The 21411-nt window shown below is 34.4% G+C and overlaps 3 protein-coding genes across 8 annotated transcripts; 1 reads left to right on the forward strand and 2 right to left on the reverse strand.

The window, feature by feature from the left end:
- Positions 1–1495: 1495 nt before the first annotated feature.
- On the reverse strand, positions 1496–7494 carry LOC100817906 (alanine--tRNA ligase, chloroplastic/mitochondrial). Its single transcript, XM_003526740.5, has 12 exons — positions 7333–7494; positions 6954–7249; positions 6669–6847; positions 6516–6594; positions 6305–6439; positions 6054–6203; positions 5810–5920; positions 4752–5669; positions 4327–4599; positions 3513–3722; positions 2738–2895; positions 1496–2333 (listed from the first exon to the last, which is right to left on the reverse strand). Exons 1-12 carry the CDS (start codon positions 7427–7429, stop codon positions 1997–1999), a joined length of 2943 nt encoding a protein of 980 aa, XP_003526788.1. The 5' UTR covers positions 7430–7494; the 3' UTR covers positions 1496–1996.
- Positions 7495–9926: 2432 nt separating this feature from the next.
- On the reverse strand, positions 9927–10993 carry LOC100789741 (coiled-coil domain-containing protein 124). Its single transcript, XM_003526772.5, has 3 exons — positions 10436–10993; positions 10247–10366; positions 9927–10164 (listed from the first exon to the last, which is right to left on the reverse strand). Exons 1-3 carry the CDS (start codon positions 10991–10993, stop codon positions 10153–10155), a joined length of 690 nt encoding a protein of 229 aa, XP_003526820.1. The 3' UTR covers positions 9927–10152.
- A 431-nt stretch (positions 10994–11424) lies between these two features.
- Positions 11425–21398, forward strand: LOC100798195 (mediator of RNA polymerase II transcription subunit 19a). 6 transcript variants are annotated; one of them, XM_041016201.1, is made up of 9 exons: positions 11425–11558; positions 12359–12425; positions 14738–15027; positions 15202–15429; positions 15728–15786; positions 15941–16090; positions 20770–20832; positions 20958–21025; positions 21133–21398. In XM_041016201.1, exons 2-6 carry the CDS (start codon positions 12395–12397, stop codon positions 15975–15977), a joined length of 645 nt encoding a protein of 214 aa, XP_040872135.1. In that variant the 5' UTR covers positions 11425–11558; positions 12359–12394; the 3' UTR covers positions 15978–16090; positions 20770–20832; positions 20958–21025; positions 21133–21398. The 6 variants fall into 6 exon arrangements, with proteins under 6 accessions (XP_040872135.1, XP_040872134.1, XP_006581082.1 ...); XM_041016200.1 differs by having other exon boundaries at positions 20770–21025; XM_006581019.4 differs by having other exon boundaries at positions 20958–21398.
- The last annotated feature ends 13 nt before the right edge of the window (positions 21399–21411 follow it).

Consider the following 21411-nt stretch of genomic DNA (forward strand, 5'->3'; position numbering starts at 1 on the left):
CATCTACAAAATAATTTAACCTAAAATAAATGAAACATTGTTCCTTTTTTCGAGATCACGTACGTTTAGGAAGCCGCCGGTGTATAGGTCCCACGTGTATTTCTTTATTTCCTTATCATAAACAAAAGGGTTTGAATTAGATTTTTATTTTTTGGAAGTAGGTTTGAAATAGATCTACGAGGGTAGTGATATTCGTACGGAAAATATTATTTCAAAAAAAAAAAAATGACGACTGATTGATTTAGCTCAAAACATTAAAAATTAGTAAGCATCTTGTATCCCCTTCGTATGAATGAAAGGTGAGTTTGGTTGGGTAAAAGGAAAAGTATTGTGATATTTAATTAAGATTATTAGATTAAAAAAAAAATAAAGTCTGATGATATTAAATTAAGATTTTTTATAACTTAAAAAAAATTTCTATTATTTAAAAATATATAAATTTTGATAGATTCTTTTTTATGATGGATTTTATGAATTTTTTTATGAAAAATTACATATTAAACAATCTTATCTAAATTCTTAAGATTTCATGAAACTTTCTTGTTTTTTTTTCCCCCTATAAATTGACATTTTTCTTTTCTCATTATATATAATCTCTTGTCTATTTGTTGAAAGTTGTAGACATTCATATTTTTTTTAATTTTTTTTACCAATGGTCAATATGTCCTCAAACGTGTGATATGAGATATTTTCTCATTTCTTTAAATTTGGGAGGTATTTTGACTACGTGCTTATGCATATAAATGAATATGGATATAAATGAACATAAGAAATATATAATTTTAATAAACATGAGAAATTGACTCACGTATAAGTCAATAAATATATAAATGAGGTTTGAAACAATTATCGAACATATTTTTTATTTGATAAGATCGTTATTCTGAAAATGACTAAGTATCCATAACATTGTGGTATATAATTTTTATGTAATTAACATGATTGATGATGGAATGAGAATAAACTTATTATATATGCTAGGAAAAATTGATTTGTTATATAATAGATTTAAGATTCTTTGACTAAGATGATATTTATTTAAAATGTTAGGTGAACAAAATTCATGAATCTTTATCAATAATTTTAAATATTTTTAAAAAATTCACGAAGTTCTTAAAAATTCATAATGTCGTTTCAAATCTTATGAATTCATATTTTTATAAATCCATTAAAATGTGAACTATAATTTAATTTTTTTTAAAAAGTCATTATATTTTTATAAAGTCTTTTAAAATTCACAGGATTTTTATGTTAAAATAGCCTTTTAAAATCCTAATCCAATACATCTCTTTAGTTAATTGTTATTTTAAAATGATATTTCTCATTTTATTTTTCAAATATCTAATTACAAAGGTGAAGGTAGAAGCTACTTTGACATAAAATAGGCCATATTTTGGGACGTGACAATTTCTCATCTACCGTTTAGTGACATAATTCTATAACACAATTTCACATCCGTGATAATCATGTATTTTTTCTTTCTTTTTAAGTAGCGTTTCACCCACAACAATTGACAATTTTCTTGACCGTCAAGTTGCTAGACATAACATCATTCACTTACTTTCACCAAACAGTTTAACCTTCAGTTCTATCACTTTTAATTCTATGGGGTCCCAACTTCCTCCAAGGCAATCAAAAGAGAAAGGAGTGAATCCACCGCCGTCATTCACTCTCAACTATCTTTCAGGTGTATATATATAGTGTTTGCACTTACATCCTGCAACCAATCTGAGATGCGCATGTCAAAATTTACAAGTTGGAATGTGTGAATGCAGGCCAGGTTGTCAGGAGAATAAAGTCACACGAACAAATGCTCTATACTATTTTGAAACTTCAATTACATGCCCCCTGGAATTGCAAGAAAACTCGTTAAAACTTCAGCAGCTTCCGCCCCTTTTGCTTGTGAATTGTTTTGTGATGAATTCTTCGACAACAGAGAATCAATATTTTCTGCTGCTTTAGCATAAAAAGATCTATCTGCTAAGTGTACTTAAATTCAATTCCCTTTTTCACATAGAGTGGCTATAAGCTCTGACCGAGCCTTATCAAGGGCACTTGCCAAATTTTCAGGCTTCCTCCCACCAGCCTGAGCAAAATTTGGCCTTCCACCTCCTCCACCACCACATAATTTTGCTATTTGTCCAATAAACTTTCCTGCCTGAATCCCCTGATCAACCACCCCTGGAGTAAAAGCAGCAACTAGACTAACCTTCCCTTCACCTGGACATGAGCCTAGTATCACAGCTGCTGGATCTGTTAGTGTTTCCAGTAAATATTCTGCGGCACTTTTAAGTGACTCAGCATCAACATCATCAAAGCACTCAACTAGTACCCTGGAAATTTTCAACAATCAATAAATAAAAAGTGATACATCTACTTAATGATTAATAAATTTTTAAAGATATTTTTTTCTAGTCCTACATTTAACAAGATAAGGAGATATAAATACAAGGGATATCCTACATCTAACTTAAGTTCAAATCATTTCTGTAGCATCCACAGAATAAATTCAAGGGACTACCAATGATGTGATGCAACACCTCGGCTTCTTAATTGTCAGATTTCTTTGGTTATTATGACAACAAAAACTTCACGTGACAAAAGCTTGAAAGACTTCTATATCAAAGAAACATCTTCAATATTATTTAATCCAAAATCTTTTTTCAAGTTGCTAAAAGGGAAGAAAGCCCTCTCCCCAAAATAATGGCAACATTACTACCATACAGAGAAATATTACCTGTACTGTTTTGAATTTCCCACCAACAATGCTTTGCTTGCAATGACCGAGGCTTTGTAGATTGCTGCTTTTGCACGCACAGCAGAATTTTCATTTCTCACTACCCGTAACTCCTCTAATAGGTTTTCTATCCTTGTTGTCACTTCTTCTGGTTTAACCTTCATAAGGTGATATTATTATATTAATTATAACACATTAAGACATGCAAAATCAATATTGCAGAGCATAAATTATACTCAATTAAAATTTAGAAGTGCTTGGAAGAAAGAAATGGTGCTATGTCTAGTAAACTCCTCCATAGGTAACTAACTCTGATACCAATTGAGAAATACCCAAGCACTTGGGGAACCCTCCCTTACAACCTAGTGGTTACGGGGGGTGAACCAAGGCACTTATGTACTCCACTGAGCATCCCATACTACTTGATGTGAGACTTAGGCACCCCATATTGCCTAAGTACCTATCGGTAAGTATTTGAATGGCACAAAGAGAACCGTTCCAGACTATGATGAATGGCCATCTTGTACAGAATAAGATGGTTTGTCTCTCATCCCTAAGTTTGTTGCACTATAACACCCCCCCCCCCCCCCCATATAACTAATAATTGATCACAGTAATTGCATGACACATAGATATTAACAGCACAATATGATTTTAAAATTACGGTCCATGTTGATCAAAAGGAATATTAACTGGTTCTCCTGAGGACGAATTATAAATGTTCAAAACTTAGGCAGGACTATGAAAACTCAAAAGCCAAGATCATGGAACATACTTTGAGAGTGGAACATAGCTGCTTCAGATAAAAGTCTCGGGCATTGATATATTCAATGAAAGCTTCCCCAGCTACAGCTTCGATACGTCTGATTCCAGATGCAATACCCTGTTCTGAGATAATTTTAAAACCACGAATTTCAGAAGTATTACGGACATGAGTCCCACCACAAAGTTCCATCGATACACCAGGAACCTCTACAACACGTACCTGCAGTACACCAAATTTGAAAACCAAAAATAAGCTGCATAAACATCAGATCAGCTTGATATATACTAACATAATGATATTATACAAATTCTTAATCTTTTCCCTGATTTTTGAGAGGTAGAAATATATACACCTAAGATCTGGAACATATAACTGTACTCTGTCATAGAAGTGATGGTGGACCATTAGGATTTAAACTTTATTTTTAGTTTCATTGTTTTATGCAACAGGATATTGTCTTAATAAGATTGGCAGAATCTAGTATCTTACAAGGTCGTGCATGATTTACTACTGCGGTCCATGTGCAAGAGCATGTCAAGAGTTACAGGGACAGTCACTGGTATATAAAAATAACAATTATAATTGGATCTATTTCAAATTTGCCCAATTTTTTTTTGGCAGGAATAGCAATCTAACAATAGTAAAAAGGGAATTTCAGTCAGAAGAAGTGGCGATTTCTGAATTAGTTGTAAACCATACCTGAAGTTCACCTATTTTGAATACACACTTCATGATACATGCTATGAGCTTAGAACTACTAAAATGGAAGTAAGCCAATTGAACTTTGAAGGTCAATACTGAAAGTGTTTGAAGTAAATCTAACCTCTTCTCCATATTTTTCTCCAAACATTGCTATAGCCCCAGCACTTTTTGCATCAACAAGAGGCATCACTTTGGTTTGAAGTAGCGTTGCATCCTCAATCCATCCATTTATTAGTTTTTCAATTTCAGCAAGCTCACTGTCACGAAGTGGTCGATGGAAGTTGAAATCAAACCTGAGACGATCAAATGCCACCAGTGAACCAGCTTGTGAGGTCTCCTGACCAATAACTTTTTTAAGTGCAGCTTGTAGTAAATGAGTAGCAGTATGATGAACCTACAAAGCACCAACTACACTTATTATAATCTTGAACAACTTGTAAGTTTGGAATCTGGAAATATGAATGACTATGATGATGTAAGGATTCATCTGTATTAAAAGATTCACCACATAAGTACATCAAATGAATAAGTCAACAGTTCTTGTACCTTAGCTCGCTGCCTCAGTTTCACGTCAACTGCTGCTTTGACTTCTTTGCCAACCTCTACTACACCCTTTTGGACTGTACCCTTGTGAACAAATATGTTGCCAAAAGATTTCTGAACATCTAATATCTCCACAACAGCTTTTAGTTGATTCTCACCCTCTGAAATATATAGAAAACCATGATCGCCAATTTGACCCCCTGATTCAGCATAAAATGGAGTCTTGTTCAGTAAAACTTCCACGTTACTCCCTTCACTGACCTGTGGAACTGGATTTCCATTTACCGTTAGGCTTTCTATCATTGCTTTACAATGAAGGCGGTCATATCCAATAAATTCAGTGTCAGGTACATTCTCTGCAATATTTTCTCCATTTTCAATGGCAAGTTTGACAGTATTGTGAGCAGCTTGAGATTGACGCCTTTGCTTCTCCATCTCAATATCAAAACCATCCATATCAATACTCACACCACGTTCTTCAGCCACTTCTTTTGTTATTTCCATTGGGTATCCATAAGTATCATACAAAAGAAACACATCTTCACCAGCCAAGCAAGGCACAGTTCCATTTCTTTCTGCACTTGATAAAGCATCAGAGAGTTTCTCCTCAAGCAACTTTTCTCCTCTCTCTAGAGTCTGCACAAACCGAAGCTCTTCTCTCTTCAACTCCTCAAAGATACGAGGTGCTTTGTTCTTCACATCAGCATCAATGTGTGTACTTAATTCCACTACCTTCTCAGCAATCATTGGTAAAAATGCTCCTTCAAGGTCACCCCTACCATCACCATTTATACCAAGCAACCTGCCTGTACGAACAACCCTTCTAATAAGCCGCCGAACTACATAACCTCTCCCAACATTTGATGGGACAACTCCATCAGAGATGAGAAATACAATTGCACGCATGTGATCTCCTATAATCTAAGATATGTCGAAAATAAAAAAGGCAAAACAAAACAAAAACAAAATGACACACGTTAAAAGTAATAAGAAAGACAACTATTATAGGTTAAAATAAACTAAGATTGTACTGCAGCTTGTATGAAGATAGTCATATTTACTTTCAGATTTCTCTTTGTCTGATCATCGGCAATACCATATGAAACATTTGCTAATTTAGAGGCCTTCTCTATGATGGGGAAAATCAAGTCAGTTTCATAATTGTTTGGAACCTGCAAAAAACAGTGACTATATATAAGATGGACTTTAGGAGCATGTGCAACGATAGTTCTAGTGCCGTAGAACTAGAAATACTTTTTATAATATAAATGGTCACTTTTTCAACAATGTAAATCGACCATATACCTTTTGAAGAATACGAGCCATGCGCTCCAGTCCAAGGCCAGTATCTATGTTCTTCTGCTTTAGAGGTTCAAGAGAACCGTCATCTTTTTTGTTGTATTGCATGAATACTAAGTTGTAGAACTCTATAAACCTTGTATCATCATTGAGATCCTGATTTCATCCCCCAGGCCCCAACCCACCCACAAAAGATTGTAAAGTATTGTAGTTGACGTGATTTTGAATCCTTCAATCTCAAACCATGGCATACTTACGGCATCTACATATCCCCTCTCAGGATAGAAATCATAATAAATTTCTGAGCAAGGACCACAGGGACCTGTCACTCCACTGGTCCAGAAGTTGTCCTCTTCTCCCAACCTCTTGATTCGCTCAACTGGGACACCGACCTGCACAGATACTTAAAAGTTAATCATGTAAGCAAAAAAGATAATGGTTGAGGGAATTCATTTGTATCTAGCTAACCTCGTGGGACCAGAGCTGAAAAGCCTCATCGTCATCTTCATAAACACTAATCCACAGTCTGTCTGGTGGCAAACCAAACCTGAGAAAGTAAATGAAAGTCAATTATATTTGAAATAAGGAAGAAGAGAGGTGGGTCAGGAAAAGTGTGCTGACTCTGCGGTGGAAAGCTCCCATGCCCAAAGAATAGCTTGTTTTTTGAAGTAATGACCAAAGCTGAAGTTTCCAAGCATTTCAAAGAATGTCTGATGTCTGGCAGTTAGGCCAACATTGTGGATATCATTAGTACGGATGCACCTTTGAGCAGTAGCAGCACAAGGTACTTGTCTTGGAATCTAAGAGGTGTGGTGAGTTAGTTAATTAGAATTAGTAGGAGCCATTTAATTTTAATGTTGAATAAAAATAGATTGACTGCAGCCATATTGATATTGGTCTACGAACCTTGCCTAGGAAGATAGGCTTGAATTGAAGCATCCCTGCGATGGTGAGTAGAACAGTGGGATCATCTGGGACAAGAGAAGCACTGGGAAGAACCTTGTGACCACGGGAAGCATAGAAATTCAGAAATCTCTGCCGTATGGAATCCCCACTCACAGAGTTGTCTGGGTCTGTGACTGTGACTTGCTCGGGAAGAGGAACGCCTTGTGCCTGTGCCTGTGCCTGTGCCTGTGCCTGCGAACATAAGCAAGTGCGAAAACGAAACCCGCTTCCACGGTGTCGTTTGAGAGAGACAAATCCTGCAGCAGCACACAATTACAAACACAAGCTGAAAGCGAGTAAGACGAGACAATCATTGAAGTAAAGCAAAGCAAGTCATTACCATAAGCTGTGCCTGCGGGAATGGCGGACAGCTTTGGCCTTGGAAACGGCAACTGTTGTGATTGCGATTGCGCAACTGGTAGCGCCAATCCTTCCATGGTCGATAACGGATAGATAACTCTCCTTCCCTTCTATTCACTTCGCTCCCCACCACACCACATAATAACCACATTTTCAACTATTTCTCATCTTAATTATCTTTAGTTTATTATATTTTTACAAAATACTAGTAATTATTTCTGATTTTACCTACTTTATTATTGTTTTATAATAATTTTTATGATATATTTTCATTTTTTAAATATTATAAAATGAATTTGCTGATAATTATTTCAATCATCAATTTTATCCTATAATAATTTCCCCCTTATCCACGGCTACTTTAGGTTAGGATTTTATCATATGAAATATGAATTGATTGCTATTTCTAATAAGAAATATAAGGCTTCTGTAAATTTATTATCTATTGTATAGATAAGTTCTTTTTAATTTATTTAGGATAGTTTATTTTATTGTATTGTTTTTAATTATTATCTGAGAACATGAAAATAACTACTAATAATCATTGAATCAAGATTAAAAATAACAAACGGTTGAGATTAAAATATTTGAAATTTCAAATTAAAATTTAATATATCATCAAATCTTTATCCAATTAACCAAACAACAAATAAAATTATGAAAATGTAAATTATCATTCCCTAAAACATCTCAATTAACTCATAATTATTATGACTGACATTATCACTAACATAACCACCACTCTAGCCACACCATCGCCGTCAATTGTCACCACTTTTATTATCATGACCTTTATTGTAATTGTCACACCACTATGAATAATGGTACAATCATCACTATGATTATTGTAGTCTCTGTCACCTTTGTCATCATAACTCATCGTCATTACCAATACTAGTATAAAAATAGATTTGATATAGCCCTATTGATTGTCCTCCTTAGTCACTCATAAAAAGTTAAAATTATATTATTTCAACTTATTTTTATCATAATTGACCGTTTGTCTTGTGTTGTCAATTTGACATGGGAATAAATGCAAAACACCATTTAACTAATCTATAACAATAATAAAGGTAATTCCTAGGCTATGTTTATATTGCATCTTAAATAGTACATTTAAGAATTTTAATGTATAAATAAATAAGATAAAATTATTATTTTAAAATTAAAATTACTTGAATTTTTACTCTAACTTTAATCCAAACATGCATATAAACATCCTCTTAAACTTTTTTTTTTATCTTTAAACTGCTACTACAATCTATCTCCCTACTCCTTTTTAGCCTAGTGTTCCTTAATTCTCTCAATTTTGATTTTAGCATATATATATATATATATATATATATATATATATATATATATATATATATATATATATATAATTAAATTCTAACTAATTAATTAAAATATAAAAATAATAAATATAAGCCAAATTAAGGATTGACGATGAATAAAAATTACAATTTTTTTAAAAGAAAAAAAATCAAATATTATTATTTTAAAATAAAAATAACCAAAATTACATATTCGACAAAAAATTAGAAAAATCAAAGTTATATTTAACCTTACAAAATTTAAAACAAAATAAGAATGGCCAAAACAAGATTTTTACAAGGATGTTATCCAAAAAAAATTATAAAAACGAAAAAAGAAAGATATACTGCAGAAATAAAAAAAAATGTAAACTTAAAAATAATCAAGTATTCGAATAACACAATTTTAAATTTAAATTACCATATACGTCACATCTCTATATAATAAAAAAATATTAAATTTAAGTCTTATCTAAAAGATAAAAAATGTGGACCCAGATTCACTGTTGCGCCTATCTTTCTGCTGGTAAAGAAATGAAACCCACTAGTTTCACTTCCCCCATCCCATCATGAACTGATTGCAGAGAGAAGCATTTGGGTCTCCATAGACTTAAGGGGATTTCTGCAAAGGATTTGTTCATTTCTTCTTTAAACCAATAGCAATGGGATGAAAATACAGCTCACTTCTGTATTTAGAAGACAGAAAGTAACTATTTAAATGACCGAAAGTAACTCAAGTTTTAGGCAAGAATACACAACCCTAGAAACGGACAAAGTCAATGTATTCCTCTGCATGGAGTATACAGAAATACATGTAGCCCCATTTGTGTACATAATGATAGAAGCTCATACTGGTGATGCTTCAAATTGTTAGGCATGCAGGTCCTAAGTGTCACTTAGCTTGATTTCCCAGGCATGCAGGCAAGGTTTTGTAGGAGGTGAGGGGATGAGTGGAGATGAATTGGAGATTAGGAGGGTCAAGGTCAAAAGAGGGAGTGTATGCACCCCTAACTTCCACTGGCTTTGTCACCAGTCACCACCATTGATGAGCAAGTTTGTTGGAATGTCGTCGCAGACTCCCTATAAACAGTTTATCCGATTTTTTCTATTGACAAATCAGATTTGTGCATCACATTTCCGTCCACAATTGAACGGCAGGTATCCAACTTTAACAATTAAAAATTATAAGAAAACTCAGTCGTCGAAACTATTGGACTAAAAATGGAACACGGAACAAAGTAGGAACTAAAAGTGTAGGACGTGCAATGAAACGTATACTTTATTGGATTAAAGGGAGGTATTATCATAATTGGTTCAATTTCAATACAATGGTAGTTCAGAAGCCCTTATCCCGAGCAGAGCAGAGCAGTAGAAGAGTCCTACTCAAAGTCGATGTGCATGTACAGAAAGTGAAACTCATACAGAGAAAGGAAATGAAGGCCGTGATAACATTTGGTAAGCTGTTGCATTCAGTTGCAGTTGACCATTCACTCAGCAACCTGTAGTGCCCACATCGCAAGCAACTTATGAGAGAAATGACATGGCAGTTATAAGAGAGAGCAGAAAAGAAGAGTGACTGACTTGATTTAGAGGATTGTCAGGAGATTTCTTCCACAACTTCCATATCATGTCCTTGTACTGATTGTGAGTAAGACCCGGTTTCTCTTCCTTCAACTTGGGCAGCTCAGCTTCTTCAAATGCCTGCTCAGCGGAATGAAGGGTTAGGATTAGGGTTAGCAAATAGCGGATTGGGTCCAATTCAATTCATACCTTGAATGAGGCCTTGAGGCGCCTCTCTGGATGGCGATCCGGGGGCAAGTTATCGACGACGGTCATCTGGGCGATGGCATCATCCAATGATCTAGCTTCAATAATCGAATTGTCGCGATTAGTGTTCGAAACCAGCACCATTCTCTCGTACTCTTCCTCTGCCGCCGTCCGACTCTGCCGCTTCTTAGCCTCCTCCGCCTTCCTCTCAGCCTCCGCCTGCTCTTCCTCCCTCCGCCGCCTCAGCTCCACCTCCGTCACCTTCGGCACCGGGATCGACACCCGGGTCGCCTTCTTGTCCACCTTCTTCATCGACTTCTCCAGCTCCTTCTCCTCCTGCTCCGCCAACCGACGCGCCTCCGCTTTCCGCGCGGCTGCCTCCGCCCTCTTTTCGGCCTCTTCCTCCTTCTTCTTCGCGGCGCGTGACTTTGAACCCTCCGCCTCTCGCCAGTACTGGTCCTCCTTCTCTCGAGTCTCCTTCTCCTTGCGCTCCGTATCCACCGCGCTCTTACGTGCCCTTGCCGCATCCGCCTTCGTGTTCACCCCCATCTTCTTCGGCATCTTCTTCTTAGGGTTTCGTTTTCTTCCGATTCCTCGCTCGCTCACTCAAATTTCACACTATGCTATTGCTCGCTGAATGATCATGTGATGAGAGAGAGAGATCCTTCGATTCCCTTCCTTGCTTGCATCATGACATCCTCAATCATCTTCGTTTAACCTTTAAGCCAGATACCATCATCCATGGGCCTCGGCCCACTTCTTGTCCAATACAATCTATTTTCTTCTTCGTTTTTTTTTTGTTTAATTACAGTATCTTTACTTTAGAAAATCTTATTCGAGAGTCAAGTAAGACACACGATCAATTTTTTCTACAATTATGTTTTTAATTTTGTAATTTTATAGTAATTGTTTTGAGTGGTAGAAAATATTTTTTAAATGGGAAAATATTCTAGATTATTAATTTATCATAAATGGGAGAAGATTATTATAAATGGAGAATTTTGTAGCGGATTGGATTGGGGTTTCGCTGTGAAAGAAGGAAAGGAAGGGAACATAGAACTTGTGAACTTGAGACAGCGCACAACACAACAAAACACAATTACAGCAGAAACAAACCTAAATTTCCGTAAGCCTCTCTCTCTCTTTGCTCCCATTCAATTCAATCGAATTATCATTTTGCTTTCTTCCGGGTGTTTTGCCTCGGCTGTTGATGTTGATTTTCGCGCCTCTATTCTCTTGTGACTTCTGCAACTGCTCAATTCACAACAATTACTTTCTATCTTTTTTGGGAACTCTGCCTCAACACACTTTTACAAATACTTTTGTTTCAATTTTAAAAAGAGCAGAGCAGCTGAAACTTTTCAAAATTGAACAATCAGATTCTAGCAATCCCTTTTGATTAAAAACGGCATGACCAAAACCAAAATACGTGAGCCATGCTATCCATTTCAATGCTTCTCTATGTTGGTGCTATTCAAGTAACTTTGGTTTTCTTTCCGGTATTTTTATGGCTATTCTGAGTTATATCTGATACGATTTGCATGCATTTCTTGTCTGTCACTTTTTTCTTTCTGTTTCGATTTAATAAATCATAATCTACGTAACTATATATTTAATAAGTCCATGCTATGTAAGCTCTGCAGTTTGAAGTGCAGTCTAAAATGAGCTTATTAACTTTTTGATAGACACTTTTTCGAGTGTTTACTTAAAAAGCAGTTTTAATGAATCATCAAGTTTAATTTAGTCCGAATTTATTATGAAAAAACAAACGCAAGTTAGCTTTTGAAATGGCTTATTATGAAATAAAAGTAAGTGAATTTTAGTTGTAGAGGACTTAACTAATATACTTAGGACAACAATATGAAATTTGTGAAAACAGCAGAAATTGGTGGATGAGAAACATTTTTGTCTTATCATAAATTGCAGTTGATAATGATTCAAGAACTCATGATAGATTGACGCATGGATCCTGACAGCAAAAAATTTGGTGGAGGTAAAAATTAATCATGTCTGCCCTTTGCTTTGGATAGATTATTTTAAATATATCTCTTTTTTTTGGTTATTATATATGCTAGTACTGATTTCCTATCAGCATGACATTGACTGTACACATAATTCTATTTAAATACTTGGTTAAAAGGTATATATATAGTAGTCACATGCCCACTTAAAATATGCATGTACATTTATCTTTTAATATTGACTGTTCTAAAAACATGATCTAATGATTTTTATTATTATTCTCATTTCTCAAAATAACAAGAGTTCTTACTTTATATGATATATATATATATATATATATATATATATATATTTATGGTCAAGATTAAGAGATAAATTTACATCACTCTTTTAAGTGGTCATATAATTATTAATTTCTAATTTTGATTATTCATGTATGATTGTATAACCCAAATTTATAATTCCCACATTTTTAAAATGAGAATTGTTCACTGTATATGTCCACACACACATATATATGGTGGGACTTGTGACTAAACATTGTTCATTAATTGGGAAGGAGTATTGGTATGATACCCTTATAAAAAAGGGGTGAGTGTATAAAACATTGTTGATAATGCTTTCATTTTGCTCCCTCCCGATTGATTTAATTATCATGCTAAGTGTCTCTGGGTTATCCTATGCCCACGGAGGCACTTAACTTTATTGCTTATGGATTTTAAGGCTTGGTGTTGAAATTTAAATTGAGTTTTTTCTTGGCTACTTATTTAGGCTTAATATAATCATTTATCAAGATTGATTGCTTACAATCCAATCTCTGATATAAAACCACCTACAATCCGATTAGTGTTTTATCTTTATATTGTGTCATAAACTTTTATTTTTGTTGTGATTTAAAGATTATTTTTCTTATCTATGTTATGTATGAGTGTGTGTGTGTGTATATGTATTTAAATATAATTTTTTATTAGGTAGGATCTTATCTTGATGCTGGGTTGCTGACTACGTTGACAACAGTGTGCTTCTGCTATTGATTCTGTTAAAGTAGATTAGGTTAACAGTGCTACAAAGTTAAGCAGTTACAGACTGCATCTCTAACTGCTGCTAGTGTGCGCGTATAAAATTACTCTCTCTCTCTACACAAACTTAACTATATACTACTATAAAAGTGGCATTTGGAGTAGTTCTTAACCAACTCAATTTTAATTTAGAGTAAATATCCAATTCAGTCCTTGAAATAAATCATTGAACCTAATTTAGTCCTAGGACAAAAAAGTCGTCAAATAGTCCTTCTTATATTTTGGATTTGGGTCTGCTCAACCCTAAAAGCTAGCTCATTGGGTGAGAGTTGCTCCTCACATATATACTTTATCTTGACTCTATCTTTAACTAATGTAGACTTGAGTTTTTCCCATTACATCCCCTCATGCCCAACATTTGGTCTTGATATGTAAATAATATGGTAGGTGACTCATTTAATGGATCTATAGTAGGCTCTAATACCATCTTATATTTTGGGTTTGGACCTAATCCAAGCCTTTGCTAACTCATAGGATGAGGGTTGTCCTCCACTTATATGGGTTATCTTAGCACTATCCCTAACCAATGTGGAATTTGGGTTTTTCCCAATACGCTTTATTAAGAACATGGCACAATTTAGTACTAGTCATTTTTCCTTCATTTTTAGGACATGATTAGTTAGAAAAGTGAATTGTCCCAACTTAGTCCCTAACAAAATCATTATTGGCCCAAATTAGTTTCTAAAAATGTTAATTTTAACAGATGGAAAGATTAAAGTGTCCCATGTTTGTAATTTTGAGAGACTAAATGGTTAATTTTTTTCTCTCAGGATCAAAGTGTTCCCATGTGTTTTATTTTTCTTCTGAAAGACCAGTTTAGGTATTTACTCTTTAATTCATATGCCTAGAAAAGCAACTTGTATAAACTAATCAGTCTTTTGTTGGATTTTTTATGACAGCCAAATAAGCATGTCTTTGGAAATAAAAAATTAAATCCCATTTATTCCAAATTTACCGTGATTTTCAGATAACCTTTTTCACTTATTGCGGGGAACTTTGGTTATCCATCTCAATTTTTTTATAAGAAATTTAACATCTGCTATTTTTTTATTATTTATTTTCAGTTTATGGGTATGGTTGACAAAATTTTAATATCAATTGTAGTTGTTCATGATTTTATTTGCCAATTTGAAATCAGTTAGATCACTTTTAGAACTTTTTAGCATCATTGCTTTAGGCCACTGTTCTAGTATGGCAAATATGTTTTATATATATATTTTTCCTATGCTTTCTGATTGAAGGCATATGTTATTTAAAATCTTAGGGCCAAGAGAATTGACAGGTGCTGTGGATCTATTAAATCACTTCCAATTACTCCCACATTTTGAGTTTTTCTGCAAGAGGCCACTTCCTGTTTCAATTTCAGATGCACACTATTTATACAATGTAGTAGGTGACATAGAAATCAGAAAAGGAGATGGGATGCAGTTGGATCAACTTATTCAAGATACATCTTTGTCCAGTGGTTCTAATTATCATATACAACCTTTGGACCTCGATATTCTAAAGGAGGCTTTTCAACTCAAGGAAACTGTTCCCATTGATTTGCCTGCTGTAAGAAATCATCTTCTTTGAATTTGATAATGCTTCTTCTGTTACTTCATTGTTGTTCACTAAATTGATAGACTTTGTTATCCTTGTTTTCAAATTTCAAAATCAATATAGTCAATCTTTTCCGTATTAGAATTGATTGCATATATGCTTATTCCTTGTATTTTTCTCTGATAGGCCGAGAAGGGGATTCTGACTGTTGCAGGAAAATCAAAAGGTGAATCTAAAGATGTGGAGAAGAAGCATAAAAAACACAAAGACAGGGACAAAGATAAGGACAAGGAGCATAGGAAGCACAAGCATCGTCAAAAAGATCAAACCAAAGACAAAGAAAAGGAGAAAAAGAAAGACAAAAACAGGCATCATGATTCTAGTGCTGATCCTTCAAAGAAACACCATGAGAAGGTTGGTAAATTTTAAATTGATGCATTTGCTTTGTTCACGTGAAAAATCAGTGTTCTAAAAGTCCTGTCATGTTGCCATCTAATTCAATAGTTTTGCTTCATCAGCAACTCATGAAATTTTCATTTGTATTGTGCTGATGGTGCTGTTAATTTTTTATTGCTTGTGACTTAGGTCCTAATAAAAAGTATCTGTTGCATATGATGTCAGCATTTTAAAAAGGATTTGTTTCATATACTATTCAAAAATGTCACAGAAATGTACTTCTATATTTAAACCATTTTACTCAATATGGTTACAGAAAAGGAAGCATGGTGGAGATGATGATCTTAACGGTGTGCACAAACACAAAAAAGTAAGGTAATAAAGGGAGAAGCTTTGTCTCCAGATAAGTTGTCAAACTTTTATTCCCATCTCTTTCTTCTCTGTAAATTTTCTGCGGTCTATTGCTTCTCATAGTCCCCTGTTCATTCGTTAGTGACGTTTTGTTTTCTGTTTCTTAATTTTACTGCAGCATTAGAGCTCAAAAATTGATGAATTGGGGGCAATAAAGGTTGCAGGCTAAAATGGTTACATATTGTAGTTCTCTTTTCCTCAAATGGTTGTTCTCATTTGTTAAAGTTTGTGGAGGGGTCTGTCACTTGACATTATCAGATTTCTTGAGGTACTTAATTATATTTGCTACAATCTTTAATTTTTGTCTGATGTCTAGGTGCTTTGTTCTTTTGAGTTTTTTTTTAATATATATTTTAGAGGTGGTTGATGGTGCATCTTTAGTTCTTTTTTTGGTTTCTTTAAGTACAAATTTTAGTTCTTTTTTGGGTCTCTTTAAGTACTAATTTTAGTGTTTCTCAATTTTATTTGCTGAATTATTTTAGTCACGCATTCAATTCTTACTTAGAAGAGTTATGTAGCCATCATGTACTACATAGCAAAATGTTTCTACTTCAAGAGCAAGTTTGCCGTCTATGTTGGAGATCTCACTCTCACATCGGCTAGCGATATGGCCAAAGTAGTATATATAAGTGGGAGGCGTCCCTCATATCTTAAGCTAGCTTTTTGTTGAGTTAGTTCCAAACTCAAATTCCAAGATGATATCAAAGTCTATCCTAGTAATTGTTGTTGTGCCTGTCGGGTCACTTGCTATTACCATCCATAGATGTTCAATCTTGCAAACTTCACACTTGAGATGTCCAATCCTTAGCATGAGGGGTGTGTGTTGGAGATCTTACTTCGATTAGTGATATGACCAAAATAGTATATATAAGTAGGGACAACTCCCACATCTTGAGCTAGTTTTGAGGTTGAGCTAAGCCCAAACTCAAATCTTAAGTGTGTTTTTGGGAATCTACTGCATTCCCTGTTTTGCACTTTCTGAGGCAATTTCCCACTTTCCCAAGCAGTGAATGTGACTGGAGAAAATTGTAACTTTCACGTTGAACAAAAAACCATGAATATAAACACACCCTAAGACTTTAGTGGCAATTTGATATAGAATCGTTGGGTAAGGGGAGAGAGGAAGGTGAAGAGACAGTTGACATTTATTATTTACGAAGAATTTCGTGATTGAATCTAGCTTGGGCTGCTGCTTTTATTGAACCTGATTGTCAAGTATTATAATACAGTGGCCTTCTTCCCCAAGTATTTAAAAAGGATTGATTTTGTCCAGATCTTGAAAGCTACTTTTAGTAGATTGTCTCGGTAAAATCTTTAGATAATTCCTCTAGCCTTTGCCAGGTAAGAAAAAGAAAGTCAAAAAGCATGTGAAGTTTTTCATATTTGTGTTTTTTCGAAGCTTTTGTATAGAGCTTGTTTTGTTTGTCATGTAACAACTAGGGAGCTATGCCATAATAATTTAGTAATGTGTAATCCCTGTCTTATGTAATTTCTCTGGTGCTTGAGAGTGTTCACTGCAGAAGTTTCATAACCCTACTCATTCCTTCATTTATGTTTTATGGTCAATTATTTAATTGCCAAGGTTCTGTGGTATCTTATTATTATGATGGTGGTTTGTAGATATAAAACCATTCATGAACCTTCACCTTATAGATTAAGCTTTTGGTAGAGTTAGTTCTTGACAAGGTATCAAAGCCTTTAATAAGAACCCAAGGACTTGGGAAACCCTCCCTTAATAGCTAACTATCAAGGGGGAAGAACCAAGCTGCCTAAGTATTCCAAGGAGCATCCCATACTACTTGACTTGGGACTTAGTCACCTCATATAACTCAAGTCCCTATCAGCCTCTATGACCAAATGATAAGGAGTTTGATTCTATTCACCTCCATTCATCTAAACGAAACTTGAATTTCAGTACATTGTATGGAGGGCCTGTACATTTTTCCTTGCTTCAAGCCCAAAGGGCTCTTCAATGAGGGGACATGTTCAAAATAAAACTATTGGAATTAGTAGTTAAATGCCTATTGGAATCTGTAGCAACTAGCAATTAATTTTCAGATTCATGTACATAGCTATTCTTATACTAGAGTATACTGTCTAAGGAACTAGGATCATCCTTAATCTCCTTATAATCATTGTCAAATTGTATATAAATACTAGATCAGCTGAATAACTCCCTCTATCTATTCAGAAAATTCATTCTCATAATCCCTAAAACTTTCTTAAGGTGGTGTCAGAGTGAGCTTGGTCCCATCTCTTTTCTGTCTCTTGAAGGCTTCTGCCTCTCATTGAGCAAAACATTCTAATCCCTAAAGTCATGGAGAAGGAATACTATTAACATCTGGATAAACCTCTTGATGACATCCCAGAAGAAAATTGCAATGAATGGGAAAGACTTGATATAAGCTCTGTGCCTTATTTTGGCAATCTGTTGAGCCAAGTATCTTGATGAATTTTAGAGCCTTCAAAACCCATCTTACCTTCTGGAAGAAAGCTCAAAGTGCTTTTCCCAATGGCAATTAAAGGCCCTATGATTCAACCCAAAAGTTGGCTATTCTTAAACAATCTGATCATGACATGGTTTCTTATATTTCAAGAGACTGGTTAAAGGTATAAAGGCCAAGCTTGATGATTTATAAATGGTGCTGGTTCTTTAGAGGAATGCATCCAGATTTAGATCATATTTGTGATCCAGTCTTGCCAAGAGGTTCCTTCAAAGGTGAACTTAGTTATTATTAAAGATATAGGCTGTGTTTGGTTTTCTGTTTGGGGTGCTCCAAACTGAGTTTGATGAGTAAAATTAATTTGTGACATGTTTGATTATTCTTAAAAATACGTTTGCATGTTAAATTTTTGTTTAGTAACTCAGTTTTGTGGAAGCAAGACTTGGGTTGCTTTTACAAAATTCAAACATGCATATAGTCATGTTAGAGATATACTCTTCATGTTATCATATATACTAATATACGTTTCATTTTCATTGTAATTTCACTTTAGCTTTTCTCTGTAACAGATTAACCTTTTCTGTTATTAGTTACCCTGCTGACTCAGCAGTGAATCATATAGCGTAGCTATATATTGTCCATTTCTTTGTACTTTCAATCCCCCTCCCTCTCTCTGTTATTCTGAATGCTATTATAGTATCATGAGCTTGTAATTGATCCAAGCCATGGCTTCTCCGCGCAATTCAGCTTTCGACCAAGAAAAATGTGCATCCAATACTTTTTCTCATCAAAATTGATTCCAAAAATTGTCATGGAAACAAGTATGAAGGATTATCCGTGGTCACAAACTTCATCGTGTTTTGATTAACCCTACCATAAAACTTGCCCAATTTTTAAAATCTTCAAATTATTGACTTGAAGATCTTTCTTTTGCTTTATATTTCCCATAGGGTTTTAGAACATCTTGTCAAATCTTAGGGTGTGTAGTGTAGGTGTTTGGTAATTGTATGAGAATCCATAATTGGCCATTGGTGGATTAGATATCAGGACTATTGTTTTCTGATAACTTTCAGGAAGAAGAGAAAACTAATGCTGCTTACTATATTTTATAGTAGATATATGTTTTAGTGGGGAAAGTGGTTTGGTGCAGTCTCATTGAAAGAATATATAATTTGAGTACACAAGTGCAAAATAGGATATTGTGAATTTTTCAAATTAGTTAATTGAGACAGTATTTTTTCTTAAAAAAAGAGCATGTTACTGCATGGTTTTATGGAACCTTACCAGACAGTAATAGAAGTTCGACCTGAAGGATGTTAATTATGATGTAAGAAAGTCCCTCATGTTTAATCAAACAGTAGAGATTATTGGCAGATGCATAAATAATGATTGGTTCAGAAAAAATATATATATATATATATATATATATATATATAGGAGAGAGAAAGAGAGGAAGTATCATGAGAAAATTAAAGGCCTAAATAAAAATATTTAAATTCAAATTAAAACCATTTAACCACAAAATCTCTAAAAGATTCAACAAACATAAAATCAAATATCTAAAAGATATGATTTATCACGTTCTAAAATATCTCAAACTTACCATTATGATCACCATCATGCTCGTCGCCACCACCATAACCACCGCTACCACCATTGTCGAGGACAATCACTTTGGTGATGGTGGTCATGGTGGCGACAAAGGCGATGGTTATGATGGTGGTTATCACAATAATAGTTATGATGGTTTTATGACGTGATAAATTAGATCTTTTAGAGATTTTATAATTAAATGAAGTTTTAATTTGAATTGAAAATATTTTTAATCTAGGTCTTCCATTTTAATCTAACGGTTCATTCTAAGTCTATGCCCAAGGAGTTTTGGGCCGAAACTGTTTCATGTGCAGTTTATTTGTCTAACCACTCTCCTACAAAGAATGTCAAAAGCCTAAAGCAAGCACCAAGGGTATGGAATAGGGGCATTGACAAATACTTTCAAGCTCATTGTCAATATGAGTATGCTCGTTATGTTAAAAAATTTGATAATGGTGATATTCTCCTTGTTTGAAGAATTATGTAATGCCTATGATTTGTTTCGTTATAAATAGAACACCAAAGCATGTTGCCAAGTGTGCCAAATAAAGAGAATCTTCTCTATTCTCTCTAGTCTCTTCTCTTTTTCTAACATAGTCAAGAAAGTGTAACAATAACCTGATAAAATACAGGGACCTCATCCTTGGGACCAACAATTGTTTTAGTATATAATCAATTTTAATTCCTATTGAACCCTTAATTATAAATTGCCAGTTCTACATATGTTAGATTTATTCTAAATTACTACTTCAGATACGTGCTTGTTCTCCCCTTGCACGTATACTTTCACATGTCTGATATCCTTTTATAATGACAATTTTCCTTAAATTAACATGTTGATATCTTCATTTTTCATTCTGACTTGTACAAAGTTCTGACATTGGTTTCACGTTGGCATATCTCTGGACAGGTTCTCATTTCTGATAATTGCATTATGGAATTGGAAACGCGTAAAAGACAATAGAAGACGCAAGTAAATAAATGTTTTGGATTCTGGCAATGGAAAACAATGCTCGCCAATCCTTATATCTTTAGTTTGTTTCATGATAAGCGTTGTTGATAGTTGCAGTATGCATGATGCCTTCTAATTTTTTGCAGAGTAGCTAGTGATCTGACTAAATAGTATCATGAAGGTGAATTCACCTGATGAAGGAAAAGGATCCAAGGTAAAATTTGCTGAAAGTGAACCCTTCTTTTCTTTTTCTTTTGTATAATTAACACTCATTTGATATAATTTCCAGTAATTTGCGAAACTTCGGTCTTTCTTTCCCAGTTTTTTTGGCGCACTGGATAACAAAACATGTGTGCATTTACTTTAATCTTTGTAGATTTTTCGGTCTATATATATTCGTAGTTTAAATTAAAGATAACATCTTATTTAGGATGATTGAATTAAGTATGCAGGTTGTGTACATTGATTACTTTCTCCTATATCTTGTACTAAGTAGCATGCCTCGCCTTAATAGTGTTTGAAGGCTTAGGCACCAAACAAACTCACCATTTGGTTCGAACCAATATATGTTGTATGTTAAGATAAAATGTTCAGAGTTCT

Source organism: Glycine max, chromosome 6, assembly GCF_000004515.6.
Source record: "Glycine max cultivar Williams 82 chromosome 6, Glycine_max_v4.0, whole genome shotgun sequence".
NCBI classification, from domain to species: Eukaryota; Viridiplantae; Streptophyta; class Magnoliopsida; order Fabales; family Fabaceae; genus Glycine; species Glycine max.

Excerpts from the sequence above, each read along its gene's own strand:
- LOC100817906 (XM_003526740.5), bottom strand. The coding sequence starts at position 7,429 with ATGGAAGGATTGGCGCTACCAGTTGCGCAATCGCAATCACAACAGTTG. Across the intron at positions 6,204-6,304 it reads AGAGGGGATATGTAGATGCC|GATCTCAATGATGATACAAG; the intron begins GTAAGTATGCCA and ends GGATGAAATCAG. Across the intron at positions 5,670-5,809 it reads AGACAAAGAGAAATCTGAAA|ATTATAGGAGATCACATGCG; the intron begins GTAAATATGACT and ends GACATATCTTAG.
- LOC100789741 (XM_003526772.5), bottom strand. The coding sequence starts at position 10,993 with ATGCCGAAGAAGATGGGGGTGAACACGAAGGCGGATGCGGCAAGGGCA. Across the intron at positions 10,367-10,435 it reads GCCTCAAGGCCTCATTCAAG|GCATTTGAAGAAGCTGAGCT; the intron begins GTATGAATTGAA and ends TCCGCTGAGCAG.
- LOC100798195 (XM_003526788.5), top strand. The coding sequence starts at position 12,395 with ATGGATCCTGACAGCAAAAAATTTGGTGGAG. Across the intron at positions 15,028-15,201 it reads TTCCCATTGATTTGCCTGCT|GCCGAGAAGGGGATTCTGAC; the intron begins GTAAGAAATCAT and ends TTTCTCTGATAG. Across the intron at positions 15,787-15,940 it reads CACAAACACAAAAAAGTAAG|CATTAGAGCTCAAAAATTGA; the intron begins GTAATAAAGGGA and ends ATTTTACTGCAG.